The 21,094-nt window shown below is 55.0% G+C and overlaps 5 protein-coding genes across 5 annotated transcripts; 2 read left to right on the top strand and 3 right to left on the bottom strand.

Moving 5' to 3' along the window:
• Positions 1 to 212: 212 nt before the first annotated feature.
• BDW47DRAFT_66890 (ESCRT-0 subunit protein HSE1) lies at positions 213 to 2,692 on the bottom strand. Its single transcript, XM_024819571.1, has 9 exons — positions 2,505 to 2,692; positions 2,362 to 2,411; positions 2,268 to 2,302; positions 2,138 to 2,213; positions 1,987 to 2,085; positions 1,820 to 1,940; positions 1,125 to 1,766; positions 858 to 1,064; positions 213 to 808 (listed from the first exon to the last, which is right to left on the bottom strand). The coding sequence occupies exons 1-9, from the start codon at positions 2,542 to 2,544 to the stop codon at positions 321 to 323; spliced, it is 1,758 nt and encodes a 585-aa protein (XP_024675365.1). The 5' UTR covers positions 2,545 to 2,692; the 3' UTR covers positions 213 to 320.
• A 1,116-nt stretch (positions 2,693 to 3,808) lies between these two features.
• pakA (mitogen-activated protein kinase kinase kinase kinase STE20) lies at positions 3,809 to 6,530 on the bottom strand (the record flags this gene model as incomplete). The annotated part of the gene is made up of 4 exons (XM_024815943.1): positions 3,809 to 3,913; positions 3,980 to 4,314; positions 4,367 to 4,466; positions 4,521 to 6,530. The coding sequence occupies 4 exons, from the start codon at positions 6,528 to 6,530 to the stop codon at positions 3,809 to 3,811; spliced, it is 2,550 nt and encodes an 849-aa protein (XP_024675364.1).
• Positions 6,531 to 10,362: 3,832 nt separating this feature from the next.
• Positions 10,363 to 14,892, top strand: BDW47DRAFT_66845 (putative RNA binding effector protein Scp160). The gene is made up of 5 exons (XM_024819570.1): positions 10,363 to 10,413; positions 10,470 to 10,920; positions 10,976 to 11,226; positions 11,285 to 13,565; positions 13,628 to 14,892. The coding sequence occupies exons 2-5, from the start codon at positions 10,530 to 10,532 to the stop codon at positions 14,599 to 14,601; spliced, it is 3,897 nt and encodes a 1,298-aa protein (XP_024675363.1). The 5' UTR covers positions 10,363 to 10,413; positions 10,470 to 10,529; the 3' UTR covers positions 14,602 to 14,892.
• Positions 14,893 to 15,229: 337 nt separating this feature from the next.
• BDW47DRAFT_133712 (uncharacterized protein) lies at positions 15,230 to 17,084 on the bottom strand (the record flags this gene model as incomplete). The annotated part of the gene is made up of 3 exons (XM_024817907.1): positions 15,230 to 16,017; positions 16,084 to 16,138; positions 16,203 to 17,084. 3 exons carry the CDS (start codon positions 17,082 to 17,084, stop codon positions 15,377 to 15,379), a joined length of 1,578 nt encoding a protein of 525 aa, XP_024675362.1. The 3' UTR covers positions 15,230 to 15,376.
• Positions 17,085 to 17,597: 513 nt separating this feature from the next.
• On the top strand, positions 17,598 to 20,975 carry BDW47DRAFT_133709 (serine protein kinase). The gene is made up of 3 exons (XM_024817906.1): positions 17,598 to 18,109; positions 18,167 to 18,730; positions 18,777 to 20,975. Exons 1-3 carry the CDS (start codon positions 17,626 to 17,628, stop codon positions 20,897 to 20,899), a joined length of 3,171 nt encoding a protein of 1,056 aa, XP_024675361.1. The 5' UTR covers positions 17,598 to 17,625; the 3' UTR covers positions 20,900 to 20,975.
• The last annotated feature ends 119 nt before the right edge of the window (positions 20,976 to 21,094 follow it).

The raw sequence follows: 21,094 nt of genomic DNA, 5'->3' as shown, positions 1-21,094 counted from the left end.
TTCGCATATCGCTCCGCAGTAGAAAGAAACGAGAATAAACAGAATAAAGGAAGAAAAGGAGAAAAGGAGAAAAGGAAAACTCCGGAAAGAACATTGACTAACTAGTAGCTAAGTAAGTAGGTAGTAGCAAAGTCAGGCTAATTGAGATGGTGACAGTAATGGTAATACTTAGTGAAACTCATTTCGATTCAATCAATTCAACCCATCAACTCGGTATGCAATCGATTCAATCGATCCAGCTAATTGAGTAATTCAATCGGTCAATCAATCCACACCATCCATTCATCATCCATAATCCGAAAACAAGTAGTGTATCCACATTATCGATAATAAGAAGCCGGATTCGACCCGGCCATCCCCCCTGGCTTATAAGCCTGATACCCTGGATAAGGCGCCGGCGTGGAAGCCGTCCCGGGGACAGGTGGAGGTTGGCTAGCAGGCGGGGCAGGGTAGGGTGCCTGTCCCGGGGTCGCCGGGTCGTCGGGCGCGTAGCCACCAGGCTGCTGCTGGAACGGTGGCGGGCCGCCCGGGTACGGCGCTCGTTGGGCGGTGGTAGTGGTGGTTGCGGGCGGGTGGTGGTCTACCGGGGAGTCGTAGACCGATGTGCCGAGTTCTTGGGGGTGGTCGTAGGTGGATTCGGGGCGGTGGTAGACGGGTTGGTAGGGTTCCGTTGGGGCTTGTTGTTGTTGGTACGGGGTGGCGGCGGGGGGTGTGTGCATGCGGGGATCCGGGGAGTGCGAGGTTGTGGGCTGGAGCTGGGGCTGGTCGGGGTTGTAGTATGGGTTGCCGGTTGGTTGGGACGGGGAGTCTGAGCTGTTAGACTGCATTCTATAGGTAGAGAGAATAGGAAGACAAACCTTGTGGACGGGGACTGAAGTAGCGCTGGGAATCGTGCGGCGGCTGCCCTTGAGGATATCCCATTGCGGCTTGTGGTGGGTATCCATACGGCGATTGGCCGGGTCTTCCGTATTGGGGCTGCGTGGGATGCGACATGGATGCCTCCAGCAGGGATTCATAGTCCCGGCGGGCCTTGATGAATTTCTCGTTGAGCTGGGTGAATTCGTCTGGTTTTGTGAGTAAGCGCACATTTTATATGTATAGCATATAGCTAGAGATAGACATACCCTTCTTCTGCGAATACTTCCCAATCAGCTCTATTAACTTCGGCCGGATCGCCAGCGTCGAGTGATACAACGAGGTGATCTCCTCGTTATCCTGCGCATTGGGATCGGGGCTCCGCGTGCTGAGCAGGGTCAACAGCTTCTCGACGTTCTTGATCTGGCCGAACACATCTGCCTCCATATGCGCCTCCCGCTGCAGCTCCTCCACCGTCGGGTCCGGCAGCTTCTCCACGTAGTTGAGGGGGAAGATGCCCGTCTGCCCGCGCAGCGAGCCCTTCCACCAGTCCTTGTACACGGATTCGAGAACGGCGATAATATCCCCCTTGCGAAATTGGAGTTCGCCGGGCTCGGACGGCAGGAAATCGAACAGCGCTCTCACCCGGGAGACTGTGGCGGCTGACGTTCCTGGCGGGACGGGTTGCGATGGCGGAGCTTCCGCTGCGGCAGGACCCGCGGCAGCACCGGCGGTGGCGGCAGCGGAGGAAGAAGCTGCAGCACTAGACTGGGCCTGCGGTGCGCCGGACGGGGTCGGTTTCTCCCGGATCGAAAGCGCAAGCGCCATCTGGAGTTCCTCCTCTTCCTTCTGGCGATCGACGTCGGTGATCTCCCTCTTTCCCGGTTTAGACGGAGGCTGTAGGTTAGGGTCTGCGCGATCAGCTTCCCCTCTAGGTCTTAATCTCTCTTCCAGTGTGGCTTACTCTGTGTCTTGAGCTGCATGTAGGCTTGCTCCATAATCCCGAAATCAGGGTTATTGGCGAAAATCTCCGTCCATTCCTGCATGCGCTCGAGGATTTTCGACTTGACTTGTTGATGGGTGTTCTAAACCGGTCAGTATGGTTTAAGCCAGCGCAGACATTATACTCACACGGTCATTCGCCAGACGAAGGAGAGCGTCGGTGAAACTTCTCGAAGCGAGTTCGCGGTGGATTTTGGGGCCGCAGTTCTGCGCGAGCGCGTTGCCCAGCTGTGACGTCGTCAGTATTGACCTCGCCCGCATACGAGCATCTGCGACCAACCTCGAGTGTGTATAATTGCACGTTTGCGTTCCGGTGCGCCAGTCTTTTGATCAGGGCGGCGACGGCATCTTTCGGCCTATTCCAGATTATCAACTGTGTCCGGTTTCCGTTGGTGGAAGGTCAAACTTACCCCGACTCGTCCCCAGCGACCTTGTCACAGACGTCCTACCAACAGTACGTCAGCGCCTTCAAATCCCACCATCCAACCCAAAGAGGGGTCATACCAAGATATATTCCCAATTCTCCGACGTAAGATTCTCATCCGTCGCCTTGGCTATTGATGCACTCAATCAGCAATCAACAATCTACCCATAGCCTCCACCGAACCAATTCGCAAACAAGTTCAGAAGTATATGAGAATCCATACCGACAGCGTCGTCAAAAGCGTTCTGCTGAGCACGAAACATCACGGTTGCCTAGAGTTTTATCTATCTCACTGCCGGGCGGGAACGAAAGGAGTAGGTAAAGAAGCGTGTCGAGAGAATCCACTTGGTTTTGTTCCGCTGTCAGGTAGTGTAGGGAGTGACTCCGGAATTTGGTACGATGGGTGAATTGGAATTTTCGTGGATGAGTCCTTAATCAGGTAGGTAGGTGGTACGTAGATAGGTGGTGGTGGTAGTGGTGGTGGTGGTGGTGGTGGTTGACTGCGGGGGAAGACGGAGAGCGAGAGAGGGGAGATAGCTTGATGCCCCAGGCGACAGACTCAGTCACTAGCAGTCGGGTGACGAGGTCGGTCGACGATAGAGAAAGTATGTGGTAGGGATGACCACCAGCGATGATGTGTATGTATTAGTAGATTAATGGGTATCCCAGGAAGTGAACAAAGGAGGAAGAGAAGAGTAAGACAAGGCAGCCGAACAAGATGACCAGGTTGAAGAGAGAGGTGACGATTTAGTTGACTAGTTAGTTGGGTTGGAGAACTAGTTCGTTCCCTTAGTTAGTCAGTGAATGAGTGACTGCGCCTCTGACGCGGATGCTCGGCCCGCGCTAGACCGGATTAAGCGAGACTGTGACTTCACTGGTCTCTTATGGGTCATCTTGACTCCGTACTATGGAGTATAAGTGTATATGGTGAAGATACAAGTAAGATACTTTTATTCCATAGCCCGGAATATCCCCCAGACAAGTCATTAATCATAAAATCACAGAGCTGGCCAGACGCCCACTGCAGACCGAGCCCAAATCAAACATGATGGCGCGTTCATTAGGAAGGGAAGAGGATCCGTCCAGCGTATGATCACAAACACTAGAGCATCACTCTGTAGATTAAAAGAACAGTAACGGCAGCAAAAGCAACCGCCCAGGTTTACAGGCATCGTCCACCGCACCACAACCCCGCACGACGGCAGACACAGAGCGATACAATCGAGATCATCAATATAGAAGGATATATCGGTCGTCGAAACAAAAAAATCATAATCGGTAGGGAAACAAGTCGAAAGAACAAACAAGGAAATGGGTCATCATCAAGTCATCGCTATCTATGGGTGGAATGGGGGGGGGGGGAGAGGGGACGGAAACACTGCAGAGGGATGGAGACAGGGTCCGCCATGATGCAGAACCGACAGATCACACGTCCAGCAGCATCGGAATATCAAGAGGCATGGGTATCTGGGACAAAGACAAAAAACACAAGGGGGAATATATAAACGAAACCGGGGGCCCGGACGCTCAGTGTCCACCCTTCTGGGCTTTTTCCTGGGCCCGGCTGACCCGGGCGGCTTTCACGAGCGGGGACAGATGCGACAGTGGCGCACACAGGGACATGAACGGGTGCTAAACGGGTCAGTCAGGTCCACGTCACCTTTGACCAGGAAGAAGAGCGAAGGGGGAGGGAAATACCTTAAGCAAATCATGGGCCGACGCGCGCTTCTCCGGATCGACCTTGAGCGCCAGGTGCAGGAAATCGCGGAAGACCGGCGACAGCTGGTGCTCATCCTTGATGGTCGGGGTGCCGTTGGTGGCGATCAGGTACAGCGCCCGCAGCGGCGACTCGGTGAGATACGGCGGCTCGCCCTCGATCATCTCGATCGCCATGATCCCCAGACTCCAGATGTCCACCTTGCGGCCGTACTCCTTGCGCGTGACGACCTCGGGGGCCATCCAGTACGGGGTGCCGACCATGGTGTTGCGCTTGTTCTGCGAGTCGTTGATCTGGGCGCAGAAGCCAAAGTCGGCTGGTAGTTGTTAGACAAGAAACAAGAGGGGACAGAGAGAAGGGAAACGGACTCAGCTTAATATTGCCATCCATCGAAAGGAGAATGTTATCGGATTTGATGTCGCGGTGGATGACACCTTTTGAATGCAGGTGTTGCAAGCCATTGAGGGTCTAAAAACAGTCAGTCAACTGGAACTTCCGGTCAAATTGCGCAGGGGAACGTACTTCTCGACAGACCACGGCGATCTGGGCTTCACTCATGATGTTAAAGGTGACGACATCCGTCAGACTGCCGCCCTCCATGTACTCCATCACGACCCAGAGATCCAACCCGTGGAGATAGCTGTCCAGGAAGTTGACAATGTTCTTGTGCTTGCTATCCTTCATGACGAGGATCTCGTTGATGATGAGCTCCTTCTTCGGTTGCAGGTCGAGGTTCATCTGCTTGATGGCCACGCAGTCGTGGGCGCCGTGGGTGTAAGCGGTGTAGACGCCGCCCGAGGCGCCCTGGCCGATCTTGTTCAGGTTGCGGTACAGCTTGGTCGGGTCGCCCGGGGTACAGATGGAGTTGAGGCGGGCGCGCACGTCCATGGCGGTGCTCTGGCGGGGCCGTTGCCGAGGCCGGGCGGCGGGCGCGCGCTGCGCGGCCTGCACGGCGGGGTCTTCGGCGACCGCCGGCTTCTGATCCGGCCGCGCGGGCGCCTGTTGGCGCTGGCTGCGACTCCGATCGAGCTGCTTGCTGGCCAGCGCCTGCTGAGCCGCGGCCATGGCATGCTCCTGCTGCTGCTGGTATTGGGTCGGAGTGGCCACCACGGGCGGCGGCCCGTACGGCGCACCGGTGGCGGTGGGGGTGGTCGTCGGGGGCGGCGACCGGGCGCGCGGCGGCTCGGACGTCAGGGGCTCCGTCTCGGGGATCATGGGGATGGCCGGGGCGTTGAAGGGAGCGGGATACGCGTCGGGCGGTCGGGTCATCGTGGCCGACATCTGCGGCGCAGCGGTGGGCGGCTGCGGGGCCGCTCGGGCAGGCGTCATGGTGGTCGCCGTCGGGGGTTTGGGGGGCGCCCGGTTGGGGACTAAGCCCCCGACCGGAGGGGACATCGCGGGCACGGTGGGCGGAGAGCCGCCGCCGCCGCCGCGGGGGATCGGTGGCGGGGCCCGGGGGTTCTCGAAGCTGCCCTCGTGATTCTGGGGGAACCGGGGGCTCGTGGGCGGCGAGGTCCGCTGCTGGCCCGCGGTGGCGGCGGCGTAGGCGGCGGCGCCGACGGTGTCGGACTGGGCGGGGCTCGTGACGACCTGATGCTGAGGGTAGGCGTGGTCGAACTTGTGCCAGACCTCGTCATCGCCCCGGGCATTCTTCTCGTAGAAGCGCATGATGTCGACCATGGTCTGGGGATGTTCCTCCTGCTCCTTCTTGGAGATGCCGCTCTCCTGCAGCAGACGCTGCCACTCCTTGGGCAAGCCCGTGAACTGGCCGGTCCGATTGTCATAGCCGACGTGGGTGACATGGACGGGATTCTCGGGGGCGGAGATCTTAATGCCTCTGGGCGAGCCGAGCATGCTGTTGACGAAGCTGGAGAAGCTGGCCTTCTTGCTCCGCCCGGTCCTGGGCCCCCCGGCCTCATCGGAGTACCGGTTAGTGGGGGGGGTGGAACGGTCCTGATCGTTGCGGTGGACGAAGGCGTCCATCCGGTTGTGTAGGGCGGTAAAGCTGGCAGATTGACGGAGCCCCCGGGTGTCGGTAGTGGTCAGGGAGGGGGGGAGCGGCGGACGGGTGGACGAGGCGGGACGATCGAATTCGGTGCTGTTCTCATCCAACGCGGTGAGCATGCCACGGGAGTCGAAGGGGGAACTGGTCAATTCATCGGAACTGGGGGTCTGCAGGGAGAAGCGACCGGAGTGGAGAGGACGGGATGGTTGTTGTTGGGAGGCGGCGGCGTGATGGGTGGGCGCGTGGGCCAAGTCGTTGCTGGAGGGGACCGGCGAGGGACCGGCGCTGTGCTGGTCGAGGGAGGAAGACGAGGAGGACCCGTAGGCGTTGGAGCGGGTGCGAGTGTGGTGGTCTCGACCGGGGCTGCTATTGGAACGAGGATAGACGGGGGCGGAGGGGTGTCGTTTCAAGGACGTGGTATTGGACTGCTGGCTCTTGAGGATGCGAGAGGTAAAGCTGGGGGAATCTTTGTGAAGCTTGCTTGAAGTCCGCCGAAATTTCAGGGAGGAGAAAGTATCGTGATTCATGACGTGTGGGGGGGGGGAAGAGAAGAATGGGGAGAGTGACTAGATGTAAAGGAGAGAGGTCTGATGGTGGTTGATGGTGGTGTGGGTGGGGGGAGAGATGACTGGTAACTTGGTCAGGGTCAGTAAAACTGCATGAATATTATTATTATTATTATTTTTAACGTGTCGTTTCTTCCGATTTGGTGGTTGTAATTTTCACCATTGTTTCTTTTTCTTGCAGTGAATGAATGAAAAGGGGAAAGACAGACCGGTCAGACTCAATCACACCAATCAAACCAGGCACGAATGTTTGTCCTTTTTCCTCAAGGATGGAAGAGCGGAGAGAAAGACAAGAGAGAGAGACAAGAAAGAAGAGAGGAAGAGAGAGAGAAAGAGAGAGGAAGAAGAAGGTTGGGAGAGAAGGAGTTGGAGCCACCTGAGGCGGTGCTTCTATCGTCAAGTTGTCTAGTTGGATGGTTAGTATTGTATGGGACAATACGGTAAGGAGGGAAATATGATACGGAAGGACCAGGATGGTAAGGACACCCGATCAAGAGACAAGAAGAATACCATCCATCGAATTCAAATGGGAAATGGAATCGTACTCCGTCTAATGGGGAAAGCAAAGAAGAAAGAAAAGGAAAGAAAGATGAAAAGGTGGAAATAATCCAGTGGAGTGTGGATCGGGGGGATGCAGGAAAGGTTTCCAAGCGGAGAGAGAACGTAAGGGAGAAAGAAAAAAAAAAAAAAAAAAAAAAAGTCGAACAAATGGTTGGCACGTGGAGAGCCCGCTCTGGATGGATCCGCCTGAGGTTCCAGACTGACTGACTGGGTGGAGGCAAAAGATTCCAGAATTATCTGATGCAGCCATCCAGTGATTTATTTGATTGATCCCACCTGTTAGTAATATCATCATTTCATATTTCGATTCTAATATACTATTTATATTAGATGATTATCTTATTATACTATGATATTATTATATTATAAGTATTGGATATCATTATTGTATAACACCGCAGATGCCAGGTTGACTGCACTAGGTACTCTGTGGAGGGTTAGGCCACCAGACGGGCGGCTGGACCAACCAGATCAATCCAGAATACAGTCCTTTATATTAACTTACCTTACCACGGTCTGTACGTGTATATACCGTATTTTGCATAGTATCATACAATATAATAATCCACATCAACGTTGAGGAATATCTCCCATGGATTATTGATTTGAATGAGTCTCCTGCATCTGATCTTCTTGTGATATCCTCCTAGTCATATTCAAGACCATACCCTACCTCCCAGGTTGATCGGTCAACGTACTTTTGATCCATCGCACAATACACGTCGTACACGATTAATGTGACTGATACTACTACTAAGGAAGAGGTAATCTCGAACCTCTCTCTTTAATTGATATGATTCGTACTATTCCATAAAGATACTACTTCCCCCCTTGGTCCATGTCTTCCGTCTTTCTGGAATCTAACCCGAGGCTTCCTCCTTGTTAGCGCCTGTCCGGCTGTTTACTTGTCAACGCGGGAAAAGCGGGGCCATCCAGTACCATATTCCATTCTCCGTAATACCGTCTTCTCCGAGAGCTCAACGGCCAAAGACTGTAGTCCTGAGTAAGTATTTCGTCTCGAATCCCTCGCATCAGTCGTCAGTCAATACCAGTTCGATCCCAAAGTTTCAGGTTAGCTTCAGGAGTACCGAGCGGGGACACGACTCAACCCGGCATTTCTCGTCACACAACGCCAGGTGAGACACCAACAAGTCAACGGGAAGATCATTTCAGATAGGAGAATCATAACCAAGTGGATCATCCGAGTTCAGGCCTTCCCTCAGACAAAGAATCCCCCCAGCCACATCCGTCTTTGGAGACACACCTCCAGCCGTTCTTGATCCTGCAGGTACCAAAAGACGGGTGGTCGTCCTCGTCTTGTCTCGGTCAAACCGGCTGTGTTTTCTCTTCCCCGTATCCCTGCCTGCTGCTGCACCTGCAGACCGATGGATCCAGTGCAAGGCGGTCACACCTCTTTGCTCTCTCTCGTCTCGTCGGCTTTCAATCTTCCAGCGCACCACAGGCTCCCAAGTCCCAACAGACCAATAATATCGTAGATTCCATCCAACCGTTGACTGGTACATCCCATCCTTGACGATCGGTCGAGAAACGGGCGGATTGGATTAGCGCGTTCGAACAGGCTAAAACGGTCCGGATGGTCTGATGAGTGCAGTGCTGTCATGGGGCGGAGGACACTTTTCCCCTACCCAATAGGGGACTGTTTCAGCTTGATTTGACGCTATTCGGGAATTGTCGTAGTTGGTGACGGGGTTGTAGCATGGACATCTCTCTTATTGAAAATCATATCTTATTAGTTGGTTTTTTTTAGTCGAGATCCTGATCCATTGGATGGGAGGTGTCTATCCCGACTGATCAGTCGATAGTATTCTAGAGTAGAATTGGAGTCCTGGCATGGTGGATCTATTGGTGGGCTGTATGTAGTTACTCGGAACGACCGTTTTGAAATTATCCTCTCGAACTCTGGGGTGAAACCGCAGTGAGCTTGCATACCGATACTTACCATGGATACAAAAGATGGTGGCTATGACCCTTAATGTCTCTCCTCCTTTCTCATGTAGGACTTCAGGTGCTGCTAAATATAGATGAAGGCTCGATGTCAATCTCCTTTATATAGTGTAATTGACACCATGCAGTGAATATATATATTCTATCCCATCACAGTGTATGTTCTACCGGCACTGATTCACTTGTTGATCTAGGAGACAATATAGGTGATACTTAATTAAATATTGACTGTCTGTGAACAGTGTCCAGTGAGGTCATAATTTCTGTATTGTGGTTGGAATATCAAGTAACAGTGGGTTCTTTATTATGGTGTCTGAATAGCTTCAACATCAGTCCAGTTAACCAATCTAGATATCTATATGTTATGGATATTTTGTGACAATGACTTTGTTCTTTGATCATGATGGAATCATTATAGTCTCAAGTAATTTATCCCATACAACATTATCTATATTTTTGGTTGTGATCTGACTTCTAGAAAACTCTAGCTTGGTCACTCTAACTCGGATGGCTTCACAGCTTCAACCAACCTTACATCACTGTTGAATAGTCAATCCTCATCATATATACGATGTCTAACTATACATCTATTGAATATATCATCAATTGAGACACTTCAGATGCTTTCAATCAGCTGATTAGGTTGAAGCTGTCTAACATTGATCTGGTAACCTGTTGATCACCATGTTTCCCCAGTGGACAGTCATTGACAGGTACCATGACAAGAATCAGATCATTATCAGAATTATCAAGAAAGACAATGATTCCATAAGACGGTCAGAATACAGGTTGTAATGTTCATCCACAACGGTTCTCCATCAGACCGCCAAAAGAGGAATGGACTCCTTAGCTTCTCTCTCCGCCTGTCTGTCCTCTTCTCTTCTTCTTCTTCTCTCCACGCTCGACTTTCTTCCTCCCCCACTCATCTCCGTCACTTCTCCGACCTCATTCTTCTCCTTCTCCTTCTTTCCTTTCTCCCTCTTCCCCCGGTCAATCTCTCCTCAATTGACCTTCTTCCCCACCAATTCATCTCTCCAGACCTCCTTCTCCCTACAGTTCTCCCCACGCTCTCTCCGCTTTCCCTCTCCCACTCCCGAACCAATTGATCGACACCCAATTGTTTTTCTGCCTGTCGAAAATCCTCGCCTGTGGTGATCGGTCAGCCTCATCAGCTGCCGACTCTTCTCCTCTCGTCGATTTTTATCCTCTGTGGTTTCGCTGCCATTGGTCGTGGTCTGATTGCCCGACTCCCCGGTCGATTTCCCACTCGGCAATATTTCCGTTGCTTCCAGCTGTCTCCTCCACTGACGGCCAGCCGGTACGTTAGGCAAATCTCCCCGGTCCTTCCCTCCTGCTAACCAGAAGATCCGACAGTGCTCCATCCATCCTGACCTACATCCTCCGCTCCGAAAGTGATCGATTCGAACTTGCGTCATGGCGTCCGAAGTTCCCGCTACCGACCTGACAGGTGCGCCCAAGTCCCGGGCTGCCATGCTCGAGGAACAGCATGCCCGCCATGAACCCCACAACGTGACCGTCGAGGATGCCGTGGATGAATATGATGCCCAATTCCCGGCCCCCTCCGGTGCCTCCAAGCCCGTTCAGGCCGCGACTCCTGACCCGACCCCCGCACCAGCGCCCGCGGCCCCCGTCGCCAAACCGGCCCCGAAGAAATCGCCCGCCTTGGATGTGCGCTCCGAGGAATTGTTCCCCGCCCTGGGCAGTGGTCCGAAACCGAAGACCCCCGCCGCCTCTGCTTGGGGATCGAAAGGTCTGTCCGGTGCCGCCGCCGTCGCCAACGGTGCCCCGGCCCCCTCGCAAGCCAGTACGTCTCTCCCCACTGACCCGCGTGCCTGGGATCCTCTAGCTGACAGTCATAGCCGATGTGCCCCGTATCATCAGCCTGCCCGGCAAGCACATGGAACAGCTCCGTCTGGCGCCGTCGCAGATGCTCCCCCGGGGTCAGCTCAAGAAGCCCCTGCGCGATATCCTGCGCGACATCTCTCGCCGGTCCAAGGCGAACGTGGATATGCGAGGTGGCCCCGGTGGATCCATCATCTTTGAAGGCAAAGGATCCGTCGATGCCGTGCGACAAGCCCTCAAAGAGGTCGCTCAGCAGGTTGGCTCCAAGGTATGTCACTGACCCCCGTTCAACCGCCGGGATATACCGAATCTGACACCCATCCCAGCAATCTGTCCGCGTTCCCATTCCGGCCTCCGCCCGTCCCCACATCATCGGTCGACAAGGCGCGGTGGTTCAGGATCTGCAGCAGCGAACCGGAGCCCGCGTGCAGGTTCCTCGTGCGGAGGACTCGGCCCCCGGGGTCGATGAGGATGACAGCGACACCATTGATGTGCTGATCGAAGGCGATGCCGTCGCCGCCGAGATGGCCCGTCGGGAGATCGAGGCCATCATCAAGGAGCGAGCCTCGAACATGAGCCTGCGCCTCAAGTCCATCCCCCCCGAGTTCTTCCCCTTCATCGCCGGCGCCCACAATGCCAACCTGAAGGAGATTCAGGATCGCACGCAGGCCCAGGTCCACGTGCCTCGGTATGACACCTGGCTGAGCCAGCCCCCGCCGCAGGAGGCCGAGCCCGGTCAGGTCCAGTTCGCCCCCGTGCCCGAGAAGAACATCCACATCTCGGGCGAGCGCACGGCCGCCCAGGAGGCCCGCGCGGAGGTCGAGCGGCTCGCGGCCGATCTGCAACGCCAGCTGACCCTGCGTCAGCTCGCCATCAACCGTGGCCAGCACCAGTTCATCCTGGGCGACAACGCGGATGCGCTGCACGAATTCCTGGCGGACACCGGCTGTTCCATCGTGCTCCCCCCGGCCTCCGACGAGAGTGAATTCCTCACCATCACCGGCCCCGTGAATCGCATCGAGGACGGCATCAACCGCGCCATGGACCTGGCGACCAGCATGCAGATGGCGAGCATCGACCTGTCGCGGCAGCACCCCAACGCCCCCAGTGGGCCCCACGCCCACGCGCGTGCGCTCACCCGCTATCTCACCCAGCGCCAGATCATCAAGGAGCTGGAGAAGATGTACGACTCCCGCATTGCCCTGCCGCCGAGCGTGGATGGCCCGGTCACGTGGGAGGTGTACTCGCGGGACGGCAAGAATACCATCCGCGCCCGCTCCGACATCATGAATCTCGTCCAGGCCCACCCGCCCTCCCGCCTCCGTCACCTGTCCGTCGATCCCTACTTCCACCCGTTCCTGCGCTCGCGGAGCATCTCGAAGCTGCGGTCCGACTACGGGGTCCACCTCCTGACCCCCGACGATGTGGAGAGCTCCGACGTCGTGCTGGTCTACGAAGGCCCCTCGGCCAACGCCTCCGGGTTGGAGGTGCCGCGGCAGCGACCCTCGCCGGCCGAGCTCGCCGCCTTCGAGGATGCACTCCGGCAGGCCAATGACTATCTCCAGAGCACCCTGGGCGACCAGAGCGACGTGGTGGCCCGGACCGTCGCCATCCCCGGCAAGTACCAGGAGAAGGCGCGCAAATTCATTCTCCGGGAGCAGCAGGCCAAGGGCGAGGACCAGATCCCCGTCCGTGCGCTCGTGGGTGAGGTGCAGGGCCGTAACGGCGTCTGCGAGGTCGCGCTGCGCGGTCCCTCCGGCCTGGTCAATGATCTGGTGTCGAAGCTGGAGGCCTTCGTCGTGGAGCAGGAACGCGATGACCTGGAGCGTGGGTACACGACGACCTTTGACTTCCCGCAAAAGTACGCCAACTTCCTCATCGGCCGTCGCGGCGAGAACATCAACAAGCTGCGCGACGAGTTCGACGTGGACATCAAGGTCGAAAACGGCAAGGTCGAAGTCAAGGGCCCCAAGGCCAAGGCCGACGCCGCCCGCATGCGCATCATTAACATGGGCAAGAAGCTCGAAGACGAGACCACCCACGTCCTGAAGGTGCCGGCGCAGTATCACCGCGAGCTGATCGGCCAGAAGGGCAGCCAGGTCAACCGGCTGCAGGACCGCTATGCGGTCCGCGTACAGTTCCCGCGGGCTACCGGTGCCACCGACGACGTGGCCGAGAACTCCAGCGACGCCGGCGCCGCTCGCCCGGGTCGGTCGCAGGGTGTGGACGAGGTGGTGGTCAAGGGCCCTAGCAAGGGTGCGGATTCCGCCCGGGATGAGATCCTCAGTCTCCTGCAGTGGGTCATCGAGCATTCATTCTCCGCGACCGTATCGGTGGCGCAGTCTCAGGTCCCCTCCTTGATCGGTCAGCGGGGTCGCGAGATGGACAAGCTCCGCGCGGACACGGGCGCGCAGATCGACGTCCCGGGCGTTAATGATGACGCGACGGACGCCTCGGGCCGTGTGCAGATCAAAATCAGGGGTACCAAACCCCAGGTCGCTGAGGCGAAAAAGATCCTGGAGCAACGGTCCCGAGAGTTTGATGCTATTGTTACTAAGACGCTTGATGTGGATAAGAAGTTCCACAAGTCTCTGATCGGTGGTGGTGGTACGTTCGCTCTCTCTCTTTGTCTCTCACACCCATTCCTTGAACTGGACTAATGAAAACAGGTGCCAACATCCGCAAGATCATCGCCGATGCCGGCGGTCCCACCGATGGCAGTGCCTCGCGCATGGTCAAATTCCCCCGTCCTGAGAGCAGCGAGTCGACGATCAAGCTGGAAGGAAACGGCCAGATCGTGGATAAGATCGTCGCCGCCGTGGAAGAGTTCGTCAAGGAGCGCCAGGATCAGGTGACGGAGACCGTCGATGTGCCTCAGCTGCAACACCGCCTGCTCATCGGCCGTGGCGGCGAGACACGTCGCGGCATCGAGTCCCAGTTCAACGTCACCCTGGACATTCCCAAGATCGGCTCCGGCCGTCCCGACATCAAGCTCAAGGGACCCAGCAAGGGCGTGGCCGAAGCCAAGGAGCACATCCTCTCCCTGCTGAAGGACCAGCAGGGCGAGCAGGTGGACGTTCCGCGTCACCTGCACCACGCGGTCTCCGACAACGGGGCCTTCTTCCGCCGCCTCCGCAACGACTACCAAGTCACAGTGGACCACGCCGGACAGCCCATCCCCGCGAAGCCCGAATCCGAGGATTCGCGCGGCGCCGCCAACGGATCGTCATCTCTGCCCCTAATCACCGACGACCCCAACGCCAGCGCAGACGCCCACTCCTGGAAGGTCGTCGACCACAGCGCCCCCGCAGGCGAGTCCGGCACCATCCCGTGGGTGCTGGCCGGCAGCGGCGACAACGTCACCAAGGCCAAGGCAGCTCTGCAAAAGGCCCTGGCAGCCGCCTCGCAGCAGTCCGCAACGGGGTACCTCATCCTGCCGGACCCCCGGACCTACCGCTTCGTGGTCGGCCAAGGCGGCAGCCAGATCAACGCTATCCGCAAGCAGACAGGCTGCCGGATCAACGTGCCCAAGAACCAGGCCGGCGGCGAGGCCATCGAGGTGAAGGGCAGCAAGGACGGTCTCGAGGAAGCGAAGGATATGATTCTGGAGGCGGTTCGTGCGGGCCAGGAGGGATCTCGCTAATTTCATCTACTCCATTCTTGTCTTGAATATTTAAAAAATTTCTTTCCTTTTTTTTTACTATTGTTTATTTTTCTTGCATAATTTGAGCCGTTGAGCCGTTGAGCTTTTGAGCTTTTGAGCCTATTGGCGATGAGCCTATCTATCTACCTATCTATATGAAGACGAAAATGAAAACAGACAAACGACAACGAGAATATCCCAATTTTGACTTTTCTTTCTCACTCTTCTTTGATATACTGTTTTAAAAATATTTTGTGTTTGAAATGAGTGTGTTATGTACATGAGTGATTCTATTTATTTATTCTACCCTGCTCCGAAGCCTTCAGGTAGATTCCGACATGGACCGTAACGGCACTACTTGGGGTCGAGAGAATCAGCAGAGACTACCAGTTCAACACTGCGGTAGACCAGTGAGTATTATCAGTCAAAGTCCGTGATATATAGGGTTTCCATGCAAATTTTGTCTTTGGGAGTGCGTGGTTTACACTATTAGTTACTCTAGCTAAAATTAAATTGCAAGCTTTTTTTTTTTCAGTGAATCAAGATATCATTCAGATGGCATATCTAGATCCAATCTGGAGGCTTCATATAGCTAGACGAATAGGCACTGCGAAAGATGATTACTTCGATGAGGATGCTGCACCTGTCCATAGGTCTCCGTATTCGGATTTCAGTTGGATAGCATCCAGCCATACACACAAATCGACTACCCAGACTTGACTGGGATAGAAGTCAACATGAATCCGACAAGAAAGCCAGGAGTCAACAGAGAAGCTCAGCTGGTCAAGGTTTGGCCGGTCAAAATCAAGTCATGAGGGAGCGCAAGCCCTCTGTCCGTACTCTTCGAAGAAGGATCATCCGCCTTGAAGACGTGCTTGCCCGGATAGAGCAAGTTCGTCGTCAAGAAATAGTCGAGCGTCTTCATCTCTAGCTTCACATCAGGGCTGGGGACCTGCAGTTTCTTATACGGCTCTGGAAGCTCGGTGCCGAAGCCGAAAAGCGCTTCCCACCAGGGGTGGTCTTCCTTGGGTACCTCGATCTTCCAGCTGTCATCGCCGACCCAGTCGAAACCGAGCAAATTAGGATGGTCAGGATTGCTCTTGTCTTTCCACGAGCCTTTGGCGGTCCAGGAAAACTCGAGGTTGGTCTTGCCTCTGGTCGGGGCTCCGTGCCCGTCCGATATGAGATTCTCAAACCGATTGACTCGCTGCTTGTCACTGGTGTATTTGACTTCGTTTGATTTGGTGTTGATGGCACCGTCGAACGTGATTTTGGTTTTGGGTTGGGAGGGGCTGAATTGCATGGCTTCCACATCCACGATCTTTCTGCCCAAGCCCCCCATTAGCTCTTCGTCCTTGTGCATTGCCGGAATTTTAACGTCGCTGGCTTTCATGGCTCCAGCGAGGATAAATCCACCTGCAAACCAGACAATTCAAAGTCAGTCTTTACGCACCCCCGATGCGTGGTTGGACGGTAGCTTACCCGTCTGAGGAGGCGTCCTGTCTTCTATGCCATCGAACCCGTTGGGTAGACTGGGCTGGGGTGCAGTTAGTAGTGTTGGCATGGAGGTAAGAACGGGATTCGGTGATAGGAAGCCCTACCAGGATGAATTTTGTTATAAGCAAATCACCTTGGATGATGATGCTGCAGGTGGATCCGCGGGGAATCGGACACAGCCCATTGGCATTGAACAGACTCCACGGGTTATCCCCCAAGGAAGCAGCCTTTCGGTCTGCGTCCTGCGCGACCTTGATCTGCATACACAACACGGATGTGTCGTCATTCGTCTTGCCCGAATATGTGGCAAAGGAAAAGGAGTGAGGCCGTAAGACATGGGATCCAGCTTCTGATTGGTACTGGTTAGACACGCCAGCGACATAATATTTGAGCTCGGCATTATCCTGGAAATACTCCTGCAGACCGGCCTTCAACATGGCGAGCCCCGTCGTTTTCTGCCCCGTGGTGGATACGATATCGAGCGAGGCCTTCTCGAACGTAATGCAGACGCCCTGGGCCACGTCCTTCTCGGCCGGGTTGAGGGTGACCGTGCGATTGACCGGCGTGATCTTGACACCTGGCTGCGCAAAGCCACTCTCCACGGTACCCGTGACGTTGGTGAGGGTGGTTTTGAAGCTGAGTTCGAGATCCTTGGGCAGATCTTTCGTCCGCTTTGTATCCACATCTTCGAAATGTCCTTCCTTGACGCCGAAGGTGAGGATGATGTTTCCGTGGTCGTCCTGGAACTGAAGCCGAGGATGGTCGAGCTTCATGCTCAGGGAAAGGGTGAACGGGTCCCCGAACGGCCATTCGCCGGTTATCGTCAGCGGTCCAATGTCCAGGATTGAAGCCAGGTCTCGGGAGCGTGCTTCGAGCAGTTGATTGATTTTATCCTCGGAGTACGACACCAGAACGTCGTATCCATTGGTTGTGCGTTGGCCCTTCATCTTCTCCACGAGCGGTGGGAAATCCAGTTGGGAAACCATTTTGCAACGACGCTTTCCGATATGAACTAGATTAAAACAGAACAGAGACGGTAAAATGAGAAGAAAGGGAGGGGGGGGAGAAAGGCGGGCGAGAGAATGGATGCTGGGTATTTCTTCCTATGGAGAATCAAAGCATGATATAAAGGGCCATGTCAGTCCTGCAGTTCGCTTGTCTTCTGTGAATGACCGGTACAAGATGAATGACGTGGCTTTTGGCAGACGTGTCAAAGCTGCATCATGTTGGTCATGCAGTCAACTACTCCGTCCTGTATGGATGGAAGGCTCGGGATCTCGATGCTGCAGCAATGCAGCAGATTCTGGCCTGCAGTATGTGTATGACGTGTTATTAATTCTCTGCACAGCGGCGGGGACCAGATGTAATCTGTCACATCAACATTCCTGAGTTGCTTTCAGCTTAAAAACGGAAGATATCCCGGTCAGTCAAAGTGTCTGGGTTCAAGGTCCTGGAAAGATCTCGTCAAATCGGGATTCCTCGTGCTCATTACCCAAGTCGGCATCTGCACTTGCATTTCCATCCACCATGGCGTCTGTCCTACCGAATAACAGCTATGCCTACTACAGTACTGAACAGGCTACGATTATCCTGAGTACGGAGAAGTACACTATCGATGACAAGTTCAACTTCCCCACGGATGTTTGTTTGGTCTACGCGGAGGAACTCGAGATCGCCTCCAGCATCACCGCTCGCGGCAAGAAGATCGGCCTGTTTTGCCGTGAACTGACAATCCCGAATGCTGTCACTGTCGATGTCTCCGGCGACAAAGGCACGGCGGGCGTCAGCCATGTCGAGCAAGATGGCGGGCCGGGAGGAAATGGTAAAGATGCCGGGAATGTGTGGATCTGCGCTCGGTTCCTTCCTGGAAAAGATCCTTTCCACAATCTGACGATCGAGGCGTATGGGGGGCCCGGTGGTGTCGGCGGCGACAGCACTATCTCTGCAAAACAGGATGAAGACAAGCCAAAAGAGACCAAGGGCGGGGATGGCGGTAACGGTGGAAATGGAGGTAGGCTGACGTCACTATGCTCTATTCCCCCGGGGTCTACATAATGACATGGTCTAGGTGACATTGAACTGTTGTTTGGAACAGCAGTGATGGATGCTGCGTTTGCTCTGCGGAAGATTCACGGGCGATCGTGGCCAGAGCAGGTTGTATGTCTGACAGAGCCGGTGCTATCAGAGAGTCTTCCGGGCTATCTCTCAGCAGGGGATAAAGAGGTCCTTCGACGACTGAAGGACCTCGGTGACGTCCTCCAAATTCTCGCCAGCCAGCTTGAGGTCTTGTCTAAAGCAGATTTCAACAAGGAGATTCAAGACGCTGCTTCGTCTCTCATGCGGGAGGTGCACGCCAACCTTGCGACAACGGACCAGGCACCAGCAGATGTCACTACTGAAATAGTCACTCTCATCCAAGAAACCCTGGCATCAGTTCGCTCGATCAGCCAAGAGACGTTAAGCCACGATGCGACTCGAATCTTCGAGGCCGCTCGAAAGTCCATCAGAGCTGCCGCCCCTGAAAAGAAGTCTCCGCTGGTCCCTCTCATTGATAGCCTGGAAGAGACTCTTCAAGCAAGCATAGTGGACATGGAGCTCACGGCCTACGACTTCACAAAGAATAACTCTCGAGGTGGGTGTCTCAACAGCCGAGCGTGTCCTTTAGCTAACAGAAACAGGTGCTGGGGGGTTTAGTGGTTTCGGCACCGAAAAAGGTGGCTTCAGATCCCAAAACGGTGCCAACGGCAAAGCGGGATCGAACAGCGGCCGGAGCCGTGCCAAACTGCTGTCTTTCTCAGGCATCAAGAAGGATCTGGCCGTTTTTCAAGCCTACGTATTCCCCGAGCAATGCCAGATGCTGCTGAACAAAGCGGACGACTTCTTCTTCAGCAGCAATACCGACGACTGGAAAAGAGCATACGCACTCTATAACATTTTGGCTGACCGTCTCCAAGTGCTCAATGCATTCCAGGGCGAGCGCTCTGGCTTGTTGGATGCCCTGGAAGGCCTGGAAACCAAGCTCAATGTGACGAGCAACCCCGTCCTGCAACTCAAGTCCGTCTATGAGCAAGCTATCAGTCGTCGCAATCGGTTGCTGCTGGGTCAAGATATGTTCGGGCACGTCGACAGCTGGGTACCTCGTCTGTCGTTCGGTTTCTATGCCCAGTCCGTTGAGGAACGGTTCCTGGTCCTCAAGTCGACGGAGGACCTGACGGCAGCCTACGAAGACGCCGTGCAGAAAGACAACGACGTTCGTGGCCTCGTTGACCAGGGCATCAGCAAAATGGCCGATGCCCAGAAGGAAGCCGAGGCCAAGATCGATCTTCTCACCTCCCCTAACGGCCCCCTCGTCAGTGGTGTCGGTAAGATCGCCTTTCTGACCAAGGATGTCAGACTGAAGCGCCAGTTGCTTAGTGACAAACTGAGCAAGATTCGTTTCCTTCGTCCTTTCGACTGGGGTATGCTCCTCAAAGGCGTGGGTGCCCTTGTCTCGGTGGTCCGTGACCCTGCATCTATTGTCGATGGGCTCAAAACGGGCTATGATATATACCAAGAAGCAAGTGGCGAGCTAGTAAAAAATGCACAGGGCAACGGGGTGAAGAAAGAGTATATCATCGACCAGCTGGAACATTGTGGTGACACCCTCGACTCGCTGGAAAAGGCCCTCAAAACCAAGAAAAACAACGAGATCGACATGGACGATCCGGGGGCGTTGAAGATCCTCAGCACAGCGGATGATATCCGCAAGATTCTTCGCGAGTTCAAAAACGCAGTGGTGCCGTCGGACCTGAAAAGTGTAGAAAGCGCCTTGGATAGTTTCGTTGATGTGACCCTAGGTCGCAACAGCGCCATTCTGGACTACAACGCCTCCATCCAGCTCTTATTCGAAGCGATCAACAATCGAGAATATAGCAAGAGCCAAGGCGAAACCCTGGGTCAGAAGAGAAACTCCCTCAATCCGAAATCGCCGGCCATTCTATTCTGGCTCCGCAAGACGCGCGATACCATGCGACTGGAGCTCATGCAGCGTCTGAACTACGAGAGCCGTGCGATCAGGTTCTGGGGACTGCAAAAGCAGCTTGACTTTTCCCGCCCGGGGCCCCTCAACTCCGTCACTCAGTTACAAGTCAGCCAGTTGAACTTGAAGAAGGCCTTTGAGAACTGTCTCCAAGGTTATGCAAACAACATTCGCGTCACGTGGCCCCGCCATGAGAGCGACAAGGGCCTGATATATGCGCTGAGCAAGGAGGAGTTGGAGGCCTTCAAGCGCCGAGAGGTCCTCGTCACGTCCAAGGGCGACGATGGGGTCTATACTACGTCGGTTCGGCTGGAGCCCGGTGCCCCCCCGTTTGGCTCTGGCCGTGCAGATGTCCGGATCAACCAGGTCCGCCTGTGGCTGCTGGGGGTCCAGGTGAATCCCGACAGTGCGCATCGCAAGCGACTGCTGGTGAAAATCAGCCATGTGGGAAATGAAACGCTGGAAAACACGGAGCGAGAACGGTTCGAGTTCGCCCACGATGCTGTCAACATTCAGTTTGAATACGACACCGCCAAAGTCCAGGGGGTCGATGATTTTAGCTCCAAGTTCGTCTTTGGCAAGCAGGGGTTGGAGGATAACTGGAGTGGCGGTGACAGCAGGCCGACTGCATCGACAATTGCTGCGGCGGGGCCCTTTACTGAGTGGCGCTTCGCTATTCGCGAGTCGGAGAACCTGGGTTTGGATATGGGGTCGGTGACCGCTGCGTATGTGGAGTTCCGGGGGGCAAACCGGCCATTTTCGGTGGATTACCATGCGCCGTAAGGACTGTATATCTTGTGGTATCTAGAAGGTAATCGAAGTCTTCGAGGTTGCATCAGACCAAGGACATACTGTTGAGGATACCAGAACAACACAATTCAACGGACGTTTGGCCAATTGCATATACAAGTCTAGTACACGTGGAAGCGCCAGCCCTAACTAACCCATTATAAGAAAATCATCGATTATCATGGGTCT

The sequence above is a fragment of the Aspergillus candidus genome, assembly GCF_002847045.1.
Source record: "Aspergillus candidus strain CBS 102.13 unplaced genomic scaffold BDW47scaffold_5, whole genome shotgun sequence".
NCBI lineage: Eukaryota > Fungi > Ascomycota > Eurotiomycetes > Eurotiales > Aspergillaceae > Aspergillus > Aspergillus candidus.
The sequence above is the reverse complement of the archived record's forward strand: the minus strand, read 5'-3'. Positions and strand labels throughout refer to the sequence as shown.